This window comes from Apteryx mantelli, chromosome 3, assembly GCF_036417845.1.
Source record: "Apteryx mantelli isolate bAptMan1 chromosome 3, bAptMan1.hap1, whole genome shotgun sequence".
Classification (NCBI taxonomy): domain Eukaryota; kingdom Metazoa; phylum Chordata; class Aves; order Apterygiformes; family Apterygidae; genus Apteryx; species Apteryx mantelli.
Window position 1 is genome coordinate 139,886,684 of NC_089980.1, and position 26,679 is coordinate 139,913,362.

Here is a 26,679-nt window from a genome sequence, read left to right on the forward strand (position 1 = left end):
ACAGGAACTGTCAAAAGCAGTTAATGAGCTGGCATGTCCTCAGCAAAAGGAGGAGATGGCCTTCATTATAGAAAGCTATAGAACAACAGCATAATAGCATCGGGTTTCTAAGGCTGGTAGGCTGGGTACAAAAACAGTTGGAAAAACAATATATTAATGTTACGGTTGTGAGCAAAGGGCAGTAAAGCACAAGAAAAAGGTGAAATCTTTCTATTAAGAGCAGAACGTTTCATCTCTTGGAAATGCAGCTAATGCCTCCACGCACGTTCATTTGTTAGTAAACTGTCAAAACTGGGAATCAAGGGTTATAATAACGTCTTTTATCAAGGAAGAATACCTAAAGCGTTTTTTTTCTGGTGATTCAGGCAAGTTTGATGCAACCCCGCTCGTTAGGACGTTACTGGAACTGGTGTGAGCACCTCAACTTGTTTTCAGATATATTTCATTCCTAGGCCCCTACCACCATGCCGGGTATTTTTTTTCAATTTAGAGGTTTGTGCGTCAAATCAAGACCTGGGTCAATGAAGTTGGAAGCTGCTGTTTAGGCAGCTCATGTAACCCAGCAGCCATGAAACTTCTTCTGGAGGTGGTGCCTGTCCAGGGCTCTGCGTTGCCTCCTGGGAGGGTCTCAAGCCCGGGCGCTGCCCCTGGACAAACCATTGCTGGTATAGGGAGGGTTCAAGCGCTCAGCAGTAGTCACTCACAGAGGCAGAAGGGATGTCATAGGACATGAAGACCATACATTTCATACCCAAATTGAACCCTGTTTTTTGAAGGTTAGGTGGGATTTGTCAGCTGATGTTAATCTCTAAAACTTTCTCAATAAGATTCATTAAAGGCCGGAATAGTGTTAGCCTTGTGCCAGCTTTCCAAAAGAATGTGCAGAGGAAGGCAAGTAACTATAGACATGTCAACATGAGAAAAAAATATGGCAAAAATAATGGAAAGTTATTAAATGACTGAATCAATTAAATAGGGATAGCGTAAATGCTAGTCAGGATAGCTTTTGTAAAGATAATTCCAGCTAAGATTTCATTTCTTAGTGAGATTCCAGGTTTTATAAAGATGACTGTGTAACTTTGCTTAGATTTTTGTAAAATGCTTGACTTAACATTACTTGATATTTTGATATGATATGATTAAAAAAAAAACCATAATGAAGCAAAGGTCATGTGCGTGTTAGATTTCTTGTCGGCATCTGAGACCTTTGCTGAATATGGGAGCACTTCAGTAGGTTCAATAGGTTTAGTGTTGTTCTGTATGTTTTTAGTGATCTGGAGAAAATACAAAATTCTGATAATTTTCTAGATGCAACGGTTGGAGGAATGATGCTGAGCAGCGATGGGAGAATGACAGGGGTATTGTTATATTGCCGGATGAAGCTGGAGCTGTATAAGCTACACTTGCACGCAGTTAAATGCGGAAACCACGTATATAGGAGCAAAGAATGTGGGTTTTACGTGGAGAAGGGAGGGCTGTATCCTGGAAAGCGATGTCTTTAAAAAGAATTTGGGGTTGCTGTAGCAAATCAGACTAAATTTTACCTTCCAGGGCAATCCTGTGGCTTTCTAGCGAAGAGGATTAGGGTTGTGGAAGTGCTCTGTCTCCCTGGCGAGGCTAACGCAAGAGCAGTGCTTCCTAGTTCTGTCGCCCGCGTTTTTAGAAGATGCTGCACAGCTTGAGAAGGTCTAAATAGAAGCGTAGGAATGACTCGAAGAGTGCGAGTGGTGGGGAGCGTTAAGCTAAGATCTGTTTTTGGCAGGGGGAAGTCGAGGAGGTCACGGGGTTGATTCCTGTGTGTAAATATGCTTAGGAGAAACTTATGTTCAGCGCTGAGGATTCTGGCTGCAATTTAAAGCTAAACAAGCTATATCTGAAGACAGACACAAATTCTGAACGGAGATCAAAACAAACTGTTCATGTCACTGATTTTTCTCTTTTGCGTCAGGATTTGTTGTCTTCCTGAAAGATGAGCTTTAGCCAGAGAAGTCACTGGGTCAGTGTGAGCGAGGGAATGGAACTGAACTTTACGGTATGGGAAGCAGAATGAGCTGATGGTCCCTGCCGCCGTCGAAAGCTAGTGCCGGTGGGTTTCCTTGAGCGTGAGCCTCCAAGGACTGGCCAGTCTAAGCTGTCCACCAAAGCAATCCGATAAGCTTTGGACTTGGATTTAAGAAATTTCTTCCTCATCACCATTGCCATTAGTATTTATCGACAGACGATACTGGCAAAAACTCAGAAAACATGAGATACTGCAGAAGAGAGATGTACTATTTATACTTAATATGGTAAACTCAGAACAACACAACTGCTGTTCTGCCTTGATTTGGACATATGTTCACTCAGTTATGTCACATTCATTTTGACTTTACTAAAGCTAATTGCAATCAGCAGTGTCTGGCGACGCAAAGTTTACGCTGAGGCACTGGTTTGGGGAGGGAATAACGGGAAAGCAGTACCGCTGCACCGTGGTATTTAGTACCGTGAGGCTGTTTTCTGGCCCTTGGACAGAATCGTAGAATAACTGAAGGCGAAGGGACCACTAGAGGTCATCTGGTCTGACCTGCTGCCGGCATGTGGTTCGTATCTGACTCTAAATCCTCCCCTCCTCTGCCCCCGTGGGGTGACCGTATAGCCCTCCCTCACCCTGCGCAACGTCTGCCAGCTGGGGATGGCCCTGACCCTGGACGGTGCCCAGCTGTTGTCTGGCGAGAGCTAGTTGCTGCAGGCTAAAGCCACGCTGAAATCCTGCTCGTGGTGGGACGGTTGCACGCATTGCTCAGGCACGTGCCCTGGCCCTGTTTCGTTTCGGTATAATCGTAGATCTCCTATAAAGGAATGTGTTTAAATACTTCCTGAAGCGTTTTTCTCACCTGCCAACAGCAAGTAACCTGCAAATTGCAGAGTGTCTGATGCTGCGTCGGAGCATCTGCTGCAGGCACGGGGCGGGAGCTGGGGCTCCGGTCCCACCGGTGGTCCTGCGGCAGGTGCCCCGCTCCGCTTCTCACCGGCCTCCTCGGAACGCAAGTCCTTAGGACAGGGACTGGTTCCTCAGTGTATGTTTGCACAGTAGTTAGCACAGATGGGATTAGGTCTAGCAATATAAATATTAGCAGTCCTCTTCTAACTATATTTTTCATGCCATTTGTGAGCCGCCTCATCTAGACTGCACGTTCTTGCGTGGTCTCTTAGCTGTATGTTCATCTATCACCCATGCAGGAGAGGCCGGCTCTATTTCAGGATGCTGGCTTCTGCTGAACTAGAAATTAGTAATTCAGCTAAGCTGTTTTACTGCTAGTGCATGTAACTTGCAGTGCATTGGTTCTGCCTGAATTGTCAGAGGTCTGTACTGTTCCTCGCATTATTTCCATTTTCCTGCAAATGCTCGAGGCTTGTTTCACTACTTCTGAGCCAGATTTGTTTAAGTATTTGAAGCAAAACTTACTACAAACAACAACAACAAACTCCTGTTCTATCTTCTGCTTTGGAATTGTCAGTCAATCTGGCGATTCTGTTTCCAGCCTCTGCGATGGGGTGTTGGAAGGTGAAAATGTCTCAGTCTCACAGCTACTGTGTAGGAGTTGTGCTAGATATCCAAATGTTTTACAAACGAGCGTGCATATTTAATAGAGGGTGTGATTCGGAACAAAAGTCATCTGACACTCTCTTGCCCTGTCCAGCTGATTTTTGCTTCCTTCATATTTACAGCAGGATGGGGAAAAAAACTTACCAACATGGGTAAAAAGACGGATCTTCTGTTTCAGGTCTTAAGGCTGGGGTTGAAGACCAAAGCCCTGTTCAGAAAGTTGGCAACATTTCATAGTTCATTTCCATTCCTTATCTCACAACCCTTGTTTGATTATATTGCTTTTCTTTTTTTGCAAAAAGACTTCACATGTCTCTGCATTCAGTAGTTAGCTCACAACAGATCTGCTCTAAATTTCAGAGTATCAACTCTGAGAATTTATAGCTTTAAAAATGTGTGACCATTCTGAGGCTTTGCAAAGAAGTATTGGAGTGTTAAGCTTGGGATTTTTTGGTTTGCTTTTTCTGGGACTGGGACATTGCTACATTAGACTGGTCTTACTATTGCTTATTAGGGCAACTTCAAATTGTATTCTCTCTGGGATCTCTCTGATTTGGGATCTTTCCACCTTTGCGTGCTTGATGGTCAGGTGCGGGGCCATTAATGTCTCCCAGCAAAAGACTAATATCAACCAAGTAAACAGTCCCTAGAACTGTTCTTGCAACATGCTTAGGAATTAATCTTGTGTTTTTATTTTCAGTGGGACTTCTCCTCTTGCATGCCTGAATGCTATGTTACATACAAACTCCCGAGGGGAAGAGGGCATTTTCTATAAGGTCCCAGGGCGAATGGGAGTGTACACTCTGAAGGTAAGTGTCTTAGCTGGAGTATTTTCTTTGAAAGCACGAGAGACTTTTAGCCATTTAAAAAAATATTGGATTAGGATAATCCTGAAGAGTGAACTGGTTTTTAGTAGCATGAATTCTAACGTAGGCTTTCCCTCCAAATGCAAACAGTGGAGTCTTCATGCTTGGCTAGAGAGCACCTGTATGCTGCAACTACAACCGAGGGTGCTATTTCTATATTCACGATCATGTAGTTTGCTGATATTAATTATTATCCCAGAAATAAAACAGCAATTAAAATTAAAATTAAATTTTTATTCTTAAAGGGGTAACTTTATCTCCACTGATATCAAACTCATATCCAGAAATGAAAATTTCCCTTATTCTATTAATATTAGACCCAAATCATCTTATCTTTCAACTGGAGAACATTTGTAGGGAAAAGGTGTGTATTTTTTTTTTTAACCTCATTAGAATCTTTAAAAATAAACTTTATTTGAAACCTTTTTGTCTAGTTAAACTACTGGAATTAACCTTGCCTGCGCTGTTTTTGTTTTTTCTGTAAATTCAAATCTGAATATCCTTTAAGATAGGATTCCTCTTACAAAGTACAGACCTCTCCAGCATAGGTGTCTCTATTGAAACCACTTTCCTCAGCTCACTCCATGCTCAATAAAGAAAAATAATAATTTCTAAGAGATTCCTCTCATCCTGAAAAGTTTAAAATGTCTGAGAAATTGTACTTTAGTGAAGAAGTGCCTGTGCGACTGTGTTGTTTCTCAGGAGACTCAGCTGAGAGCTGTCCAGATAAAGATGTCCTCGTTGTCATTATCAGAAGTTAATTAAGTTGAACCCCATTCTCACTGCCTCTACCTATCTTCCTACTGCCGGAAGCGAAAAAGCACATTATTTGCTTCTTAAGTGCTTGTATATAACGTGACAGCAAAGGAGCTTGCATGCCATCGGAGTAAAACATCTTTAGAGCTTCCAAAAATTCCATTGCAAGACATAGTGCAAACTTATTTCGAACAGCATTTTAGCAAATAGACTTTGAACTGATTTCAGTGCATCTAAGTCAAAGTACGTAAAACAATCTGTATCTTAAAAGTACATTTTATTAAAACAATATTAGAGATGTAACCAACAATGAAGGGAATGTAGTTATCTGTGTGGTTTGGCTTGCTGATAAACTGGACTCATTCTTATACACTTCATTTCATTACAGGAAAGCGTTACGTTTTATATTTTAGGAATAAAGAATGCAGACCCTAAATCCGGATTGGGAAAGGAGTATTTTGTCAGAAGGTTATGACTCCGAAAAGGATTTAGAGTTTTTAGTACACAAGTAGTAGAGCAATTGCCTTTGAATTCGCAGTGTGATGATGTGGCAAAACTGTGCTGAAAAGTTTTGAAAAAGAAGAAAATAATTCAAGATGAGAAAAAAATTCCTTTTGAAAGATAGAGAGCTCATTGTTAGTGGTGTAAAGCCTGGGTAGACCCAATGTCTAGATGTTGAGTCTAAGCAAAGTTGAACCGAAAATAAGTATGCATTTTGAGCAACAAAACAAACTATCGAAGTTACTGTAGTAGTTCAGTTTGCTTATTTTCCTCATGAGATCTTAAAGTCAAAACTGATCATCTTTCTTATTGTTAAGATTCAGCTAAGCTCCAAGGTTGTTTAACTCAATGTAGGAGTAACTTGCTAAAATGTAATAGTCTGCATTAACTAGAGGGCTAGACTAGCTGAGTGGATATTGCGTCCTGCGTATCTAGAGGTGCAGCAGTTTTGTTGTGATCCTCCATTCATTGGAACTGTGCAATCTGAATGCGGTAACCTTCGTGGAGTGGCAAGAAACTGGAAGTACGCCGAGCAAGAGGGAGTCGTTCAGTCCTGTTACACCGTTCTCAGCTCCCCTTTGCCATGTTCAGTCCCTGCATAGTGCCCGGAGCAGCCTGGAAACTGTAAAGACGATGTATTTAATGAGAAATGCTGCGGCGGCTGCATGATTAATGATGCATGATTAATAAAGCATGGTGGCTTATGTAGCAATCAGAAAGCTTTGAACAGCGCAGATGACCATTCCTCAAGGAATATCAAACATCTCGTTTATGTGGCAATGCAATGAATGAGAGCCAGGTGTCCAGTAAATCATACTTCCTAAAAATAAACAAATAAAAAAATAGAAAGCTTATAATAAAATACTTGGTGAGTAAAACAAAGTTGCATTTACATTTTTGCTGGCTCACTGAACTGGATTATTGTATTGTTGAACTGGACAGGAAAGAGACTAGTAGAGTGTCAGGATCTTCCTTTGATTCTTACTTAGACTTGGTGATAAAGGTATGTAAAACAGATGAGAAAAACTTTACCAAGAAAGCTGTAAGTTCTGGGAAATAATGTTCAAAGGATTAAGTGTTTCTGGAGGTGCTTGCTCAGTACTTGTGGCCAGGAGATGCTCTAGAAGAGAGTTCTTAATGGTAGCTAGGAATTGAAATAAATTTCAAAGTTAACTCTTATTAATGTTGATTTGTTGTTCCTCTCTTTTGTCACTTTGTCTCCAGCTTTGCTATCAAGTGCCTAATCATCTACTTTCCCCAGACTCTGTCCAATTATAGTAGTCAGAAGTGATCTGAAATGCCCCAAGCGCTCCATTGCTCGGAGCGGCGAGCCCCTTCACGGTGGTGAGCAGGTCCCCTCTCAACACGCATCGGGTAAGACGTGGTTTGCAAGTCAGGAAGTAGGACCGCTTTTCCTGCTAAGCGGCAAAGGTCTGTTGAGGACTGGCAGTGTTGGATCCTGAGTTGATGAAAAGGATTCTCTTTTGCGAGGTAAATACCCGTGTATTTTTGACTGCAGCAGGCAGGGTAAGGAGGCAACACGCAACCTGAGGCATATTCATGCCTGGCAGTAACGATGTAAACGACAAACTGGATCGTAAAATGACTGTTTCAGTGTTTTACTGGTAGGGCCAGTCTTCTTTCAGAGATAATAGCCACGCTTTCCCCGAGGAGGGGGAAAGCAAAGAGTAACATTTGTTTTGTTTAAAAATGATTAGATGTCGCAGGCTTGCTCAACTGCTGAAGTGACGTGAAACAACCCAAGTTAGCTGGCAGTGCTCCACTGGGGCAATTTTAAATCTAGAACGAAGTTGCATTTGCCCTAATAAGGATATGTTGGTCACTTTTCATACAATCTGCAGAGTCTGCTTGGTCCCCTAGGGAAAATTATTTCCAAGTATTCTAAAACACTAAAGAGTAAAACAAATTACCATGACCTTTAAATATATGTAGCAGAAGTGTTGAATTTCTAGTAATGTCTCACATGGTATTTTTCATGGTTTGCAAAAGCCGTGTGTGCTGCATGAGCCTTGAGGGTCTGATTTTGTTTCAGGTTATACCGGTATATACAAAAGTTCAGTCGTGCCTGGAAGAATTCACATCTTACGAGAACAATTGACATATTGAGGGTGAATAGATAAATACAAAAACTAAGTGTGATTTTGTTAAAGAAAAGGTGAAGTTCTATGTCTAAAACAGAGACATTTCTAGTAGAGAGTGTAGGAAAGATCGTCTTAAGAAAAAGATAGTGATCATGGGAGATATTTAGTGTATAATGGACAGTGAAATGCTCCCAAAGAAAAGTGAGTGGAGCAGTCAGGCAAAGCTGGTATTCTTGGCAGATCCAGACCAGGACAAGGCAAGTGGACAGGGTAAGAGAAGTAGGAGGATATGAATAGGGACAGAGAACTCGAGCTTGAAAGACAAGGTGGGATTTAGACTGAAAGTCGATGCACTGATGCTGAGAAAGTGGAGTCATTCTGGCAGGAAGTTGAGAAAGAAAAGACCAAAGAAATAAGTCAGTAGTAAAACAGAAAAATCTGAACAAAATCTGTGTGGACAGAGGAACAACTCATATTACGTGTATTCGCCTTAGACTTTTTCTCCCTTCTGAATACCTTGGTTTATCTCTTGGATTCCTCTCGTTGCTGCCATTGTGGTGTAGGTGTAAATGCTAGGTACGCGTTTACCCGAGGAGGGAGGAAGAGCGGCTACAGCTCTTCCCATCCCCATCTTTCCCCTACACTTGCACTCGGGGCAGCGTGCTGGTTCCTAATCCTGCGGCCTGGCAGCAGCCATGCAGCCCCCATTGCCGCTGCGGGTCACCTCGATCCCGGCTACCACTGGCCTTGCTGCAAGGTGCATTGTTTGGAAGTCCAGTATTTTGGTTTATTGGCCTTCATGTAGACCCCTCAGGCATTTTTATGCTTGATGACTTCCAAACGTGCTCGTGCCTGCCATCTTCATGTTTGTTGGTCCCAAAGTCATTGCTAGTGTTGAGTATGAAACAACATCTGTCCTTATTCAGAAGATCATGTGTAGTTCTGCCTGTATGTGTTTTTCTTTTATTTCTTCCGCTCTATGCAGTGGATTTTGCTGTTTACTGGTAAATTGGAAGATTCCAGTCTGCAGGACTATTTTTAACTTTATATTTGGAGAAGTCTGTCTAGTTCCATTGTTTTTTTACAGATGCTAAAAACATCATTCTCAAAATCTTACCAGATGTGTTTATAGGACTGGAAGCTAGAAGACCGTATTTTATTTGACTGTTGGGTATGGTTACTGGAAGGAGTGAGTAAAATTTTAATTATTGCAAGAAGACTCACAGAGTAACTGGGGGTTGGAAGGCACCTCTGGAGCTCGTCTGGTCCAGCCCCCCTGCTCAAGCAGGGCCACCTAGACCATGTTACCCAGGACTGTGTCCAGATGGGTTTTGAATATCTCCAGGGACGTAGACTCCACAATGTCTCTGGGCAACCTGTTCCAAAGTTTGGCTGCCTTCACCGTGAAGAAGTGTTTCCTTATGTTCAAGTGGAATTTCCTGTGTTTCAGTTTGTGCCCGTTGCCTCTCATCCTGTCACTGGGCACCACTGCGAAGTGTCTGGCCCCATCTTCCTAGCTCATTCTCAGTCAGAAATATCAGGTCAAAAGCCAGGGAAGTCCAGGTCTGCTAGCTCCTCACGTGTTCCACACTATCTGGCAGTAAATAATGGCACCTGACCCAGAGGCTTGATTCTCTCACAGCAGAAGACTTTAAAAGAAACATCTTGGAAAAAAGTCTGAACTAGGTCATGTGTAATTTCCAGGTCTCCGATGACTAAAGTGATCTTTCCAAAGATTAATCTATAAAGAAGCTTTAAGGAAGAAAGTGTCAGTATTAGAAATACGCAAGCTTAATTTCTTTATCAACTTTAGTTATATAAATATAAATATAAAGCTTTTTTCCTGCTTCCGGTGATACCTTACAGTATGGCTTACAGATAATTTTTTATGTGCAGTTAAAAGAACTTTATTTCTGAAGTCCAGGATGAAAATACAATTCAATCTCTAAAGCACTTAGTACTTCACCTTCCTGATGGAATAAGTCTGGAATAAATTAAAGCTTGATAACACTTGTGTCGCCTTAAGTACTTTTTGGTCTTACATGTGGAAATTAGTCATAATTCTAATTTCAGAGAAAGGACAAGAAATTAATTGACTTTGACTAAAAAGGGAAAGTTGTTTTGACTAACTTTTTCCAGTAAGTAACTAGAAGGAAATACAGGCCTTCAGGCAGAGCCTGGTTGATTGTTTTTTTTAAAAAAAAAAGAAGATTCTTTCCTCTCTGAAGTACACAGATGCATTAATTTTGCCCAGCTGTTACAAATGCTATCCTCTCTGCCTTGTATAGTAAACGTCTAATGTTAGTTACCTGTCTACCTAGCGAGACAGAAGTACAACGTAATTTCGGATATGCCGTCCGACGAAGCTGAGCGCGTCCGACAGACGTCGGGGGGCGAGGGGGTGAGCGTGGGAAAGGACGGGCTGCCCGGGCTGTCTGCAGGCGATGCAGTTCTTCGCAAACAGCCCGCGTGTGAGGCGTCCGGAACAGTTTTGGGCGGTAGGAGGAGGGCAGCGGTACCAACCGTGCCCGAAGTCCCCATCGGCAGGAATCGGTTCGTCGGCGATGGAGGCTGAGCCGGCGCTAGAGGGCAGCGCGCGCTCAGGGCACGAACTGCCGGTGCCGAGCGGCGCTGGTCTCGCTGCTGGCTCTCCTGAGCCTGAAATCCTGCCCGGGATCGCGCCTTAACTCCAGGGAGCTGGGGGCTTTGGCAGTGCAGACATCTACACTGCACGAAAGCCCCTGCCAGGTGCGTTCCTGCAAGGAGCTGTGCCGGCGCGTCAGAGGCTGCTATGGACCTGACACGCGATGAAGCTCTCCGGGAACTGCGGGACACCGAGTTGTCAAACTGCTTTTCTTCTATCATGAACTTCAAAAATTGCCCAGCTGTCCTGTAAAGCAGACGTATATGGGAGTTGGCAATTAGGGACAGAGAAGACAAGTATGGTGGGTGTGGAAGGAAGGGCGTACTCGTGAAAGGTGGTGATGAGGAAAGGAGAAAGACAAGGCAGCTGAAATTTAAAGTATTTTATATGGACTAGCAAAAGGTAGTGCGAGTTTTTAGGAGGCCAGAGTCTGAGCAGTTCTTACGTTGTTCTGAGGCGTAGAAAATCCGCGATCAGTGCTTAGTAAATAAAGGCAACTGCTACTTTTAAATATTCTTTAGTCAGGAGAATTTTATGTGGAGTAGGTAACTGTATTTGTGCTGCTTTCATTTGCAGAAGGATGTTCCAGACGGGTTAAAAGAGCTCTCTGATGGCTCGGAAGAAAGCAGCGACGCACAGTCAGACTCTCAGAGCTCGGAGAACAGCAGCAGCAGCAGCAGCAGCAGTGACGCTTGCAGTAACAAAGACGGGAAGAAAAGCAGATGGAAAAGGAAAGGTAATTTTCCTCTTCGGAACTGATAATTTTAACATGGTCTGTGTCTGTGAAGGACTTTGAGGTTGTTACCGATTAAATCTGTTGCCTTCTAAAGTGAAGCTGTTATAGTAGGCTAAAAGCCTGCTTTCACCAGTTGTGCCCATGGTTTAGAGCTCATGACGCAAATGCTGCTTCACTGTTAGGGGGACCAAAGGGGAAAGGTATCTGTAATTAAGTCTCTGTATTTGGGGCCTTGATAGGAGCCAGAGACCAGCATACTATGCGTCAGACAGGAGAACAGTGGAGTCTATTTCTTCCTGTTTTTCTCTGCCATCCCTCTTCTTTCCCAAAAAGATTGTACGGTGTAATTCTGGACTCTTTTGGTGATTTTTGGATGCAGCGTTAACAAGGAATGAGCATAGAATCTCTGAGATTGAAAGTTTATGTGAACTGACAGTAGAATCACAGAACTGTTTATGTTGGAAGGGACATTTAAAGATCATCTAGTCCAACCCCCCTGCTTAGGCAAGGTCACCTGGAGCAGGTTGCCCAGGACCAGGTCCAGATTGCTTTCGAACATCTCCAAGGATGGAGACTCCACAACCTCTCTGGGCAACCTGTTCCAGTGCTCAGTCACCCTCACAGTAAAGAAGTTTTTCCTCATGTTCAGACGGAACTTCCTGTGTTTCTGGTTGTGCCTGTTGCCTCTTGTCCTATCACTGGGCACCAGTGAAAAGAGTCTGGCCCCATCCTCTCGACACCCTCCCTTCAGGTATTTATACTCATTGATATGATCCCCCTCAGTCTTCTCTTCTGCAGGCTGAAGGGCCCAGCTCTCTCAGCCTTTCCTCATAGGAGAGATGCTTCAGTCCTTTCGTCATCTTAGTGGCCCTTCGCTGGACTCGCTCCAGTAGCTCCATGTCTCTCTTGTACTGGGGAGCCCAGAACTGGACACAGGACTCCAGATGTGGCCTCATCAGTGCTGAGCAGAGGGACAGGATCACCTCCCTTGACCTGCTGGCGATGCTCTTCCTAATGTAACCCAGGATACCATTGGCCGCCTTTGCCACAAGGGCACATTGCTGGCCCAGCTTGTTGTCCACCAGCACTCCCAGGTCCTTCTCCGTAGAGCTGCTTTCTGGCAGGTCAACCCCCAACCTGTAGGACTCTGCACTTCCCATCACTGAACTTCATGAGGTTCCTCTCTGCCCATGTCTGCAGCCTGTCAAGGTCCCTCTGAATGGCAGCACAATCCGCTGGGGTATCAGCCATTCCTCCCAGTTTGGGATCATCAGCAGACTTGCTGAGGGGGCACTCTGTCCCTTCATCCAGGTCATTGAGGAATAGGTTGAACAGGGCTGGACCCAGTATTGACCCCTGGGGGACACCGCTAGCTACAGGCCTCCAGCTGGACATAGTGCCACTGATCACAACCCTCTGAGCCTGGCAGTTCAGCCACTTCTCAGTCCACCCCACTGGCTGCTCATTTAGCCCGCACTTCCTGAGCTTGCCTGTGAGGATGTTATGGGAGACAGTGTCGAACATTATATGGTTTTAAACTTGAAGGGGAATTCATAAAACATGTTCCTTCTAATGAGATCTTAATGTTTATGTGGAAGTATATTTATACTTTTTATTTAAAAAATTTTATATAGTATGTTACAGAATGACTGAAATAACAGGATGACGTGTGGTTTAAGAACTGAAATACGAAGGAAGAGCATTCTTAGAATGAAATGTCTAACCATGGTTAAAAAAAGTTAACCGAAACACAAAAGTAGAAAACTTGAAAGCATCAGTTTCAGTATAGATATAAAAATGGAAATTTTGCTCATCTTTGTCCGATACTGACTTTTTTTTTTTTTTTTAGGAATGGTGTTTTAGTCTTTAGCATAAAGATTGTGTTTTTGTAGGTTTTAATGCGTTGAAAGTCATGAACTTTAATATTAGAAATGGGATTCTGATCGGTAGTGTTATTGACTGTTCTCCTTCTTTTCAAAATGGCTTCTCCCAAGGATTGTGTTCCTTTGTGTGAATAACTCTTAATTATTAATGAATTTAACACCAACCATCATACAAAGTCATTTTAAAAGTTCTGAAGGGAAATGACTTTCTCCTTAAGTTTCCCTTTAAGAAACTTCTGAAAAACACTATGGCATAGTGTGGGATCCATATTCCTTGTAGATGTGTTTGCTAAAGCAGGAGTGGTATTTCTGGTAATTGATTTTTAGAGCTATAGAGAATTTGAACTGCTTCCAAACAAACGGGAATTCAACCAAGCCTTTGAGGAGCCTGGATTTCACCTGTACTGGCAGATTACTGCAGCAGTGAAAATGAGATGCATGCAAATTGGGTTTTCTTTCTTGTTCAGGAAGTAAATTTCCTATGCTGAATGACTTCAATCTGCATGTTGCTCACGCAGAAACTGTTCAGATTTTTCTGTTAATTTCTCAAGTATTTAAGCAAATAAATATTTTGGAAATAATTTTCCTGATGACTGATCAGTTCTATGATCTCATATCTTATCACAGCAACTAAGGTTAGTTGGCCGCCACCAAGCGGAAGCAGCTGGTGATAGTGATTGTAGACTCCCTTCTAGGGGGACAGAGGCACCGTTCTGCTGATCCTGGTTGTCTTGGGAGGTCAGTGCTTGCCAGGAGCTCGGATCTGGAATGTTGTGGAGAGGTTGGTAGAGCTCATCTGGCCTTGCAATGTTATTACCTCTTGTTGTTCATCTATGTGGGTACCATTAATACTGCCGAAGCAGACCTGGAACATATAGAGGTGGCTGATCCTCCTGATCAGGGTTCTGTGAGTAAGAACATGGGAACCCACATGGTGTTCTCCTAGGTCCTGCTGGTGAGGGGGAAAGGGCCAGGCAGGAGCAGCTGTATTGAGAATCAGCTCCTGCCTGCGCAGCTGGTGTTACAGGCAGAGTTTTGGCTTTTGTGACCATGGGATCCTTGTTGAGGAAAGAGGACTGATGGGGAGCGTTAGGATCCATCTGACCAGGTAGGGCAAGAGCATCTTCGCCAACAGGCTTGCTAACATAGTGTGGAGAACTTTAAACTGGGTTTGTTGTGGGATGGCAATGAAAGCTGGAAGAGAAGTTTAGGTAGCAGCAGGTGGGCAGGGAGAAAGTACTTGGAGGACAGCATGATGAGGAAGGCTCTCGCACTTTCCCTGAGAAAGCAGCACTGTTGGAGACCTATCTCAAGAGACTGTAAGTGAGCACACAACATGGGAAAGAGTAGGAATTAGAAGCCTGTATGTAGTCGGAGCTATGGCGTCACTGGAATTCTGGAGAGTTAAACTAGTGATGAATTGTGAGACCGCTTTTCTTTTTGCCAGCCTGGCTGTAGATGAAATAGGAGATTGAAGTGCTCATCTTACTACTTGCTTGGGTGTCACGTTGTAACTCTCAGAACTAGACATAAAAAAAGAAATCACCTTTGGCATGCGCAGAACCATAGGCTGTGATCAGTTTAAAATACTGAAACGTAATGCACTAGTATGAAGGAATGCTCGCAAAACTTGTCTTTATGCAGTTGGACCTGACTGGAAAAGTAAAAAGAGAGGTAAAGGAATATTTCTGGATATATTTAGATCCCAGAGGCCAGTTGCCAAAGATGACAACATGAATTTCATGCTTCAGAACATAAATCAACCATGAGTTGCTTTGTACTGACAGACTTTCCTAGCAGAATTAAAATTTCTCTCAAGTAACTTACGATTTAGCACATTGCTCTGAAACAGCAGGCTGAAATCCGTCAGAGGCTGGGTGTGGAGCTGGAGGATTAGCTTTCTGTTCTGCCCCGCCATGACTGCAAAGGTGCGTTTGCCTCCATTGCTGCGTTCTCCAGAAAAAATAGCTTGTTTTACGCTATTCAAAAAGTCCAGGATGAGATGCATATAGTGATTTATTCCTTCTAGACTTAACTTGAAAGATGCACTGAGTATTTCTGCTACTTCTCTTACAAGTAATGAGCTAAGTCTACTGAGAGGTAAAGAACAGAGGATTTATTTGAGTGCTGATGTTAATAGACCTGAGGTGAAACCTTGTTTTTGTAGTCTATTTTCCTTACTTTTCCATATTAAAAAGTGCTTTCTCTTAAATACTAAGTGAAATGAAAATGAACATGAAAAATACAATGGACAGTGAGACATGTTTGTTTATATAGTATCATATACAGAATTGTTCTTTTGAATTGCTCTTCAGCATTAACTTGAATCTGTTTTTTTAATTTTCTTGGGAGCTGCAGGAGACTATCTGTAAGAAGACAGAATAAAATAAGTGTCCTGGCTGGTAGGACTTCTACTACATCCCAAAACTGCAGTACTCTGACAGGTGTCTTCTGTCCCATCTAGCAGCTGTGATTTAAGACGTTACCACATCTCACTGTTATCAGCAGAACAGGATGTGCCTCGCATCTCACAACAAACCCGGCTGCATTACTATGACACTTCTCTTATTTAAGCTGCAGGGATTGTTTTTAAGAGCTGCAGCTGCGAATATGTTGAAACGGGAGTACTTTTTTAAAGGGAACACTTTGTACTGTGATTGCACTTGCTGCAGAGCGGCAGGACCTTCTGCGGCTCCCAGCGGTGCTCCGCGCTGCAGGGGAGCAGCAGCAGCCGCAGCAGCGGGACACGCGGCGCGCCGAGCTGCCGCCATGCGCCTTGTGTGCCCGCGGGACGGGGTAACCCTTCCGCAAGGAGCTGCAGTGACTCTCTGGTAATGCCTCTGGTCATTTGCATATATGTAAATGCATATACAGTCCACAGGACCATCTTTCCAGAGCAAAATGGGGAGCAAACATTTGTGTAGATACAGGGTGCAAACGTAGCAGCAGTACTAGGGTTGCTCTAGCCCAGTGTGCTGTCTTCAGCGGGGGTCGGCGAGGTCCCCTTACAGAAGAATAAATGCAAGGCCTTTGGAAGACAGAACCAGGATTCAAAGAGTATCTTGATTAAATTGACAGAAGGGTCCAAATTAAAATTACAACGCTCACTGGAGACAAGTGCATATCTACTACATTAGGCAGGGCAAAATAAAGGCACAAATGCAAAACTTGAAATGGCTGGTTAGGGCCGCAGTTCTTGCCAAAATGCTGTAAGAGCACAGACTGTGTGCGAGCCAATACGTGGTTATATTGTAATAATGGTAAAACTCATTCCAGAATATGTTACCAGGAGTATTGCTTGTCAGATGGGGATTGCTCTGCTGTGCAGCGATGACCGGTGAGGTCTCAGCTGAAACACTGTGACTGGTTTTGGGCACTGTTTAAAAAAAATGCAGGCAAACAGGTGGGGTGCAGAAACAGGTGAGTTTGGAAAAAACCACATTTGCTTGTTTGCATATTCTTATTGAAGGGCTAGGACCTGTTAAAGCAACAGCTTTCTTCTCTCAGCTGTCCAGTTCCCGGTGTTTGCAAAGTCAGCCCCTCGATAGTTCTCCACAAGCTACTTGCCTTAGGGCATCGCTTTCAGCGCTGTTTGCAAGAAGGGCTAAAAGCGTCGGTGGGATTTAACTGGACATAGGCACCTGCTATCAGGACATCGCAGATATGATCATGATCTACTGTCAGCTTTTCGGCTGAAATAATGGAACTTGCTCCAAGCAAAATGGGTCAAACTGCAAACCTTATTTTCCATGTGAAGTTGAAAGTAGTCCATAACTGCCAAAACCTTTGTGAATGGCATTTGTCTGATTTGTTTAACAATTGTATATCTATCCTCTGCCAAAAAGCACCAGCCTCTCTGGACTAAAATAGAGGTGCAGAAAGCAAAGATAGAAATACTTTGCTGTGGTTTAATCCTGGCATGTGTAAGAGCCTAGATCACTGAGCACACAGAGTGATAAATATTTGAAGTGAATCAGATATTTATTTTCTGATGGCACATGTCCAAGTACAACTGAATGCATTAAAAGCTACTTAACTGTAACCATGAAACTAACATTTCGGACTGGCATCTAGATAATCTGTTATAAAAGCATACAGGGACTTGCTCCTTTTTTTTAGATGCACCAAAAGAAGTGTACAAAATCTCCGGGCGTGTAACTGCTATGGCACAGGACAGTAAATTTCAGCCTCGTGTCTACAGTAGGAAAGGTCTTGCTTCAAGTTCTGCATACAACTCTAGATGTATCCCTCCTAACTCCGTAGGCTTTCCTGATGGCCTCTGGTCAGACTAGAGAAAATCTGTGGTTTTGAGTTATTTTAAAATTGCTTTAGGAATGAGGGTTTTTTTTTAACCGTTCCAAAACATAGCAGCTTTTAATTTTGCTCCCCTTCTCAAAGCTGATGGTTGCGTGATCTTGTGACACTGCAGAAAGAGGTATTGTGTTGCTTTTCCAGAGGAGTCCCTAAGCTACAATGGGGTAATATTTGTATGATCATTATTATTAAATGCTAAAGAAGCCTGAGCCCAAAATGCTTCTTGACTTGGCATGGTCTTAAGATTTCTTGACATTAGCCTAATTTGTTAGTAGTGTAGACCAGCCACTGAAATTTGTACTGATTTGCCCTCTATCCCCACGCTTCTCACTTAGTAAAGTTCTCAGGATAGCAAGTGCAGGGAGAAACGCATGGTTGTATAACACAGAGTGCAGTTTCACAATCAGTTGAAGCTGACCTAAAATTTTGTTACTGCTAGAAGGGGTGGTCCCAGGCTCGTACCACTGCAACTCTTGCATCAGCCCTGGCAACTGTGCTGCCGCATCATGGGTTGAATCAGAGATCAGATCCAGCTGAAAGCTACTAAAGAAAAAGGAAAAGAGGATTTATTTTCAGTGGCATCTGTGAGTTGATCTGATTTCGCTGCTGAGCCACATGAGCCAGCTCATGGGGAGGATGAGAACAGCATGAAATGGCATTTCTAGGTGCAGCGGGGAGGCATGCAGAAGTTCCCGACTGACTGAAATGAGCATGGGCTGAAAAGTAGGACTGCTCTGTATCAGTTCTGCCTCGACTGTATGATTTTTGCGTAGCTGGCTTTGTGCTCTTCGTGCAAGCAGTTCCAACATTGCTTCGGCTAGTGGAGCTGCAGTGATGATAGCACAGCTGTGCAGGGTTTCAGATGTCTGGTCAATGAGCTGTTGAAGACCTGGGAGCAGCACAAAGATGTGTCGCCTGATGCAGAATGGTGCAATTCAGCTGCTAGAAACAAGAGAGGAGGAATGACCTACCAAGCAGTGGCTTTCATACCCTCAGGTTTAGTCAGCACAAAACCGTTCTTTCTAGCGTTCTCTCCAACGTTTTTCCAACCATTTTCTGAAATGATCTTGTCTTACAGTCTCTGCTTATTGCTTTGAGAGAGCATGCCGCAGATGTCTCTGCTGGAAACTTGTTTCCTGATTTCAACCTCTTTGGCTTGGACGACTTCTTAACTTTAGTCATAGCTAAGTCTTGGTATGTCAGTGCCTATAAATCCTTCCTCTCTTGAGTATTAGCACCCTTCGGATAACTTGTAGCTTGCTGGATGTTTGGTAAATCTGTGTTTAATTAATACAGACTTTTTCTCTATGGTATTTGCCTCCTGCTCTTACTTCTTTTGCTTTTCTCTGAATTCATTTTCTGCATGCTTTCTTGGACTTCTTTAGTGCCAGTTGTGAAGAGACTTAGATAGACTTTACATTAAGCAACACTGCCAATAGAATTGCTTGCCTCATAAGACAATTTAGATATTATATTTGGAAAAAAAACAGTATTAATAAAAAGCTAGGCAAAATATACTACTGGCTTCATACACTAAAGGTGGGAAGAAAAAGATTGTGTCTGGCCCTTGTTAGGAGAAATAAAAGAAAGCGTGTGTATATATGGGCAAAATACTGATGCTGAACATAGAAAGCATGTGCCTAAGTTCCAGCAGCCAGGGTTTCCCGGTGGAGCATAACAGGATCAGGAGAAATATCAGGAATTTTTTGGTACTTGGCTGAATTGTCCAGTGGAAATGATGGGAGTTTTGTCATTGACTTTGGTAAGGTTTTCGTCCTGGATACTTGATTCTTTCATGTTTTCAAAGCCTTACGGCTTCCATGTCTACATTTGAGCACGTTTGTTTTGAAGCACATTTTTTTTTCCACGGTATATCAAGTTATCAAGTCTCGTAATAACTATTACAAAATATTTTTGTGTTAAATAGCCCTTCTGCACTATGGGTTGCTTATCATTCAGCAAATCCTATTCAAAAGTCGGATTGGCACAGCGAGTAGTACTGCTTGCAGATCACCTAAGCATTAGAGCTGGTGTATTCATCACTTCCAGGAAAGAGGGCAACAAAAATCAGGAGTTACAAATGCTGAATCCAGGTGCGGTATGTTTGCTGTGTGACCTCGGATACATTTCTGAACTCAAACTTTCAGGAATCTGCAAGTTGTGAGTGTGTTTACCGGAGTCCCCATGTAAGGCACAGAGGGTGAAAATCTGAGCAAACACAGACGGGATATATACAGGGAACATTAATGAAATCATCAGTTATATTGCAATTCTAAAGTTTTCTTATATGAAAAGAATGCATGAAGATATTGATGCGACTGCAGGGTATTCATCCTGTAATGCCCTATCACTATTTTCTTAGTGCTTTGGCATCCTAAAGGACTTATTTTGTCATAATAAATATAGTATTCATTTGTGATAGTTCTCCTTTTGTTAAACAGTAGCTTCCCAGTGCTGAGTAGAAGAATACAAAGGTAGTGTCTCAAGATACATTAGTAACCAGAGCTTTATAGTACACACCAGTAATGAGGTTGAATGCAGGTGAAATAGTAGAAATATAAGTTACTGTAGATCAAATCAAAATACTAGAGCAGCTAACAGTGAAATAGTTATCTGAGAGGAGCAATTGGGTTTCATTCCTATAGTGTTTTTTTAACCAAAATGATACCTTTCAAGAGCTTGAGTGGTGTCATTGCTGCTCGGACTTCATTACGTTTTTGGGTGGATAGGTGCAGTGTTTGCACTAAGTCAGAATTAAACCAAATCTTCTCCAGAACTGATAGCTTTAGGTTCCTTAACAGCTGCTTTGTGTATCAGATAGGGGAGCGATTTGGCAGTTACTGCTGGTTTGTGAGGGCAGCTGTCAGATTCGATAGACTAATGTGACGGTGTTTAAAGTGCACGGGGAGAAGGGGGATTGCTCGCGGATTATTTGTAAAAGTTGCCAGGATTCAGCGTGTGCAGTGTGTGCAGTGCACCCCGCGCCGAGGGTGTGCAGTGCAGAGCAGATCGGCAGCGCTGGCGTTCTGTACGGTCCGGGGTGTCTGTAGCCCTACCGCAAAAATGCAGGGTTTTGTTGCACTAACCTGTGGTCCCCCTGCTTTGTCCTCAGGGGTTCTTGTCAGCTTGTCTCCTGTAGTTATTAGATAAGTTGGAATTGCTGTGTTGGAAATTCTGAAATTTGGAAGCCTTCATTGAACGTCTGAGCACCAGTCCAGGTTGGAACTGAGAAGACAATGCTGGATCCGCGAGAAGATCCTCTTGTCCTGGTAACCTGGCAGAAAGTGAGCATTAGCAGATACTTAGGGAAAAATGTGGATTTCTTCAACAGTTATCAACAATCCATGATTTAGGGACTTCTGCACTGGAGACTGAATGAAGACCAGCATGTTCAGCAGGTCCCAATGGACCTATCCTAAATTGATTTTGTAATCATTTAGCTCATATATGCTTTTGGCATCTGAAACATCCCTTGAAACTGAATTTCCAAATATGAGTTGGCAGTCTCAAAAAGTACCTCCATTTAGATAGGTCATCTGATAATTCCAGCGAGTGCCTCTAGCACTTTGCCACAATAACAGCAAAGTAAATATACAGTGATTTTACAGACCTTTGTCATTCTCCTTTTTTTGCTTCATAGTCTGCCCTTGTATGAGTCATAGTCTGCCCTTGTATGAAGTTTCTGACTATACTTACTTCCTTTTCTGAATCTTCTTCAGTTATTTTGCCTTTTTCAGGGTTTTTTTAAGATCAGTGGGCAGAAATGCACATACAGTTCAAGATGCACATGTTCTGTGGATACGCGGAATGTTCTCCATTTTCTGTGCTTTTCTAAATATTCTTAACATATTTTGCTTATTCCTTTCCGTAATACTTTGTAACATTCTCATGCTTTTTTGACTAGTTTTGAGCGTTGAGGTGAGATTTTCATTTATGCTAACTCCGAGATCCTTTTCCCAAGTGGTGACAGCTGTTTCAGAGTTCATCTTATGGACGTACAGTTCAGTTCATCCCTCTGTTCATTATGTTGCATTTTATCTTCACTGAGCTTTCTGTCATTTTAGTCAGTATTTTGAGGTCCTTCTGCAACTCTTTGTAATCAAGTTTAATCTTTTCTTGCGCAGGTTTTTGAGGGGTTTGGGGGGGGGGGTTGTTTGTTTTTTTTGTTTGTTTGTTTGTTTTTACGCCTGCAAACTTGCATCATGGTCTGCTTCTGTCTTCTAGATGGTTTATGTTGCATGGCATAGGTCACAGCGCACTTCCCCGTGACACCCCACCAGTAACCCCCCATCACAGCAAAACCCAACTATTTCTGCCTGTTGTTCACATTGAAGCAGTCATTACTCCATAGGAAGTGCTTCCCTCTGATCCCGTTATTTAAAGGAGTCTGCCTTGGTGGGCTGCTTAACCGGACAAGTTTATTTCTAAATCTTTTTAGAGTCATCTTTGGTAGGTGATAATCATTCCATCTAGGAATCTATTGTGGTTTATTTAAATAATGTCTTTGCCACTGGTATGTGTGTTACCCTTTTAGATGCTCCTTTTAACTTCCTTTTAACTTACTTATTTCCGGGTTTTGGTGTGGTTCCCCTTTTTATGAAGTTGAATATTACTGTGGCACCACATATGACGTATTTTTAGAAATTTCCTTCTAGATAGGGAGGTTTTCTTTAATTAAAAAAAACAACCTTAACTAGAAATTGGAAGCTTCATCCAAGAATAAGTGGTTAAAATTTTCTGGCCTATGTTATGCGGAAGAATATTTAAAAACATAAGCAAGTCTCCTGGTCCTTTATTCTTTAAAAGATGTTGGGGTTATTATTTTTTTAAGCAATTTGACTAATATTAAATTTTTAAGAACACTTTGCTATTGTATTATGGGAGGAAACAACCTTTTCTGTTTATGGGGGGTAGTAGGAAAATGTAGGCAAAGGCTGGCCTGCTGTCCTACTGCAATTTCTGAAGGTGGATTCTGGCTTGGCCTTCAAACGCGTGGCAGTATTGAGGTCTGCCTTCATGGGAACAGATCTTTCATTTTTCCCGAGTAGATCCTAGCTCAGGGATGTACTCTCATCTGAAATATAATCCCTTATTTCTCTTGCTCCAAGCAATGTGCTGCATTAGCGCTTGCTTCCCAATAAGCTTGCTGTTATGGCAGAATGCAAAAATGGAGTTAAGTATTTGCAGCCTTATGTTACACAGGGGCAAATTCACCCATGCTGCCAGATTTGCCCTTTTCTGTGACTTTTTGTGCTGCTGTGTCAGTGATAAGCTGTAGGAAGTTAACAACCACAGTGGGGGCTTTCCCTAAGGGCTTTTGGCTTTGCTGGTAATTGCTTTAGTTTTTATTTCGCAGTGCATATTTCCTTTCTCTATTATTCTCCCTTTCTTCTTTTTCGTATTGCTGCCGCCCACGGTGGCAGTCGGGCTGAAGGAGCAGCCGTGCAGCTTGGCTTTTACCTTGCCCTTGCAACTCCTTCCTCAGCCTGCTCCTTTGGACGCCCCCGGATGCCACGTTCGGAGAGTCTCGGAGGTTCCTGCGATGCTTCTCACCACTAAGCGTATTGTTTTAGTACCGGTCAGATAGCACTGGGTTTTGTTAAGTAGTTTGGACTCGCTGCCGCTTAAATGCCCGTTAAGCTCGGCTGCTCTGGGTCAGGTCTGCCGTGCACCTTTTCCCTGGCAGGACGGCCTGCAGGAAGGCTTGTTCACCTGCTCGTGCGCACGCGCGCGCGCTCGCTCGCTCGCTCTATATATGTATTTATATTTCCTTTAACGTAGGGTTGGTTCAGAGGTTTAAAATGAAGCACTGAACTTACTGCAGGCTCCTGAAAGAATTGGGCACATTTGGTGCGTTTGAATAAATGACATCATCTGATGTTGGTTTTGAAGAAGCGGCATCGTGACAGCTTGGGTGCGAGACGCTTAGGTGGTGCAAGTCTGTGTCATTCGATGTGCTTCGTGAGGGATTTTGTTAGCATGTAGTGAAGTTCATAAACAAAAGATATTACTTCACAAAAAAATACGTGTTTTAAAAAAGAAGGGACATCTCCCAGAAAGTTGGGTTTGTGGTGCTGTTTTTCTTATTAGGGTCAGGATATGAGGACAGCGTGGTGGGTATGAGCAGAGGGAAGAGTCCTTATTTGCTGTAGTGCCTGGGCACGTGGGCAAGGGTGAGCGACTGAGGCTTTGAGAGAACAGCTTGATGCTTAAAGGTTATTGTAGGGAAAGGGGTGGTTCCTGCGAAGAGTGGTGCATGGTGCCATATTTAACGCATCGCCTAGATGAATCCCTCCTTTCTCGGGAACTTGTTTGCTCTTTGCTGCAGCTGGGGCATGCGGCGGAGGAGCTGTTCAGGCACGTTCAGCGCAGGGCAGAGCCTCCGTAGGGCTTCTTAGGAGAAGCCGCCCCTAGTCAAGCCAGTGGCGCTTCTGCTGGGACGTGCTGAATGTGGTGCTGAGCACATCATCTTCCCTTGTGGCACCGCCTGCAGAAACATGTGTATTTGGGTCAAGCTAGTCAGAGAGGGTGTCTGCTGGTGGACGCACTTGTTTTCAATAAATAAATAAACGCCTTGCACTCTCAGCCGCCTGTTTTTCATCCAGAGCTTTTAAAGCTGATTCCAACCAAACTGAGAAGAGTTCGCTGGAGGGCTTTCAAAGATAATTACGTTCCTGCATTTCCCCACGGTAAGGGACTGGGAAGGGAGAAGAGGCACTGTGCATGCTCCAACTATGGAAAACGCTGCAGCGTGAACCTATGCTTTATGCGATATGTGAGCACACACGGGAGCTCTGTGTAGCTGCCCCGACTGCAGGAAAAGCTTTTGAAGCTTCCATGTTTTTAGGCGTTCAGATCAATGCCAGGACATAAATGCATGGCAAATTGGCCTCTGTTAGTTCCAGGTCTCATTACTTGATTTTGCTCTGATAGCTCCCAGTCTTCTGGCACTGAGACATCTGGTTTATCTTTCCAGCTCTGGTTCTTGGCTGCCACATGACTTTGCAACAAAATTAAATTAATAAATTAAGACTGTTTAATGAGATAAAATAAGGGTCTGTGGTGCATTAATGATGGTAAAGGGTTCAACAACTCTTTGCGTGAAGCATTTTTTAATTCTAGTATGTGTAAAGCATCTTTCCTATGTCACATGCTATCACTCATTCTTACTGTTACTTTAGAAGCATTTGTTTTAACTAAGTGGAACTCACATTTCTATCAGTTTAAGTTTTTCAGAGCGCAGACCAACTGTACACCAAAAAGTTGGCAGTCGAAGAGGTGTATCTAGAAGTGAGTTATGCTGTGAAGTCCACAGGGAAGAAATTTTTCTTTGATTTTTAATAAACTTAGTGTTTGCATCCAGAAGGATGGTCAGTTCTCTGGGTTCCCTTTATCAAAACCTGCAGTTTCACGGCATTGCTATATATAAAATTAACTGGCATTTAATACCTGGGAAGTTGCTGTGAAAAGTATGGTGAAAGTAGAAAGTGCAAAGAGCTGCTGTTCCCTCCCAGCCGCAGCTGTTAATTCCTGGTGACTTGTCTAAAATCAGTAACGCTTGAAAGTGGAAGTGAATGAACCAACGACTTGCCGCAGCTCTCGGCCATGGGAATGGACCTCTGTGGCTGAGATGTGCCGCCTGCGCGAGTGATGCTCCTTGGAGGTGCACGGAGAGAAACGAGCCTCCCTGCATTTTACTGCCGTTCTCCTCTGCAGGAGTACACAGAGACAAGTTTTATTTTTAGTTACTTACATTTGTTTGCTCTGCTTAAAAGTAACCAGAAAGACATTAAATTCCAATTAAAAAGATTCCTTCAGTGTTTAGCTCTGTAGTATCAACTCTGGAATGAGACACTCCTACACTCCCACTTCCTGGACTGTGTGCTCTTACATAAAATACATAGAAAACTCCTTTCTCACTTAAAAATCTAGTCATTCTAATTCAAGAATAGGCAAAATTCAGCCAGAAAAGTTTTGTGGCATTGTTTGGTTGCTGACCACTTTTTTCACCTCTGTAATGTTTGAGATGCTCATATGGATGTCAGCATCAGCCAAGCCCTCTGTAATTTGAATTATCCTGTGAATCTCGTTAGCAAGCAGTGGTACTACAGCATGTGGCTTATTTTTTGCAAGGGTTGGTGAGCTTGGCTTCTGCTGGGAGAATACAGACTTCTAATGAGAATCAATGAAGTGAATGCAAACTGGGTTAGACAGTGAACAGATGAGCTCTGTTCATATTATTTTTGTTTTGCTTAGAGGCTTTGACTTGAGCTCTTTGAGCGTGCAGTTTAGCTTAACGTGACATATTTTCACTCATATACATATAAAACAGGAAGCACGTTCAGATAACATCAGCGGCCACTTCCTTATATGTACAAAAATAAAGTGCTCAGACAGCAGCAAAACTGACACTTTGATTTTGAAAAGGATAGAAACCTAGCATTTATAGACCCACATGGGCATTGCACTGAGCCAATCAGGAGCACAGAGGAAAAAATTTAAAAACAAACCTCATACATTGTAGTCTGTACATCTGTGCATGAGCAGAAGGCTGGGGGAAGCCAGGAGCATTGGCTGCAGATCTTCATAGCAAGAAGCAAATGTTCATGGAGCAGCTCTGTGCGATTCCACTGGAAGGTAAGATGAAGTCGCTTCAGCAGGCGACTGCTGCAGATTTTTACTTTGAGGGATGAAGCGGGTGCTGCTTTGGACTGGGTTCTTCTGTGGCCATGAGAGGTTGTGACACATATCTTGTCTTTGGCCTTGAAATGAAACAGCCACTAAACAGTTGTCTTTTGAGTTTGACAATAAAAACTAAGCCTTTCTGGACACAACACAGTATTTGTAAAGGGCTACTGCCAAGACTCCTTGGATTCCATGATGTTAAATCATCCCGAAACTTAAAATGTCAATGCCTTAATTCCAGATGGTTTCACTACTCTCTGGTAGGGCAACTGGTGAGTAGTTTGTAATGCACTCCATGGCCACGTGAGACAGCTGCTCGGTGTTGCTGTCTGTGTGCACACCTTGTTTGTACGTCTAGGATGGTTTCTGAGCTCAAGCTTACTAATATAGTCTGTGCTGATGGTGTCTGGAAATAAAACATGTAGAACTTAGTCTTGTGTCTGTAGTTGGTTGCAGAACTTCAGCTGACTTAAACGGAATTGCAATCAGTGCGTAAGCCTGGCTTTGCAAGCTGATACAAATGAACAGAAGATATTGGTTCCCACATAGACCTGCCTGAACTTTCCTGGCTTTTAACAGTAAATATGGCTGTAGGATTCGGATTTT

At 43.0% G+C, this 26,679-nt stretch overlaps 1 protein-coding gene across 3 annotated transcripts in view; it reads left to right on the forward strand.

Annotated features, from left to right (window-relative positions):
- ASXL2 (ASXL transcriptional regulator 2) overlaps positions 1-26,679 on the forward strand; it is a 129,805-nt gene that overhangs the window by 48,572 nt on the left and 54,554 nt on the right. For 2 of the 3 annotated variants that reach the window (XM_067294494.1, XM_067294491.1), the window contains exons 3-4: positions 4,287-4,395; positions 11,032-11,191. In XM_067294494.1, coding sequence (XP_067150595.1) covers positions 4,287-4,395; positions 11,032-11,191 — 269 coding nt within the window. Of the gene's footprint in view, positions 1-4,286; positions 4,396-7,141; positions 7,201-11,031; positions 11,192-26,679 lie in introns of those variants that run through there. The other variant, XM_067294493.1, reaches the window with a different exon arrangement.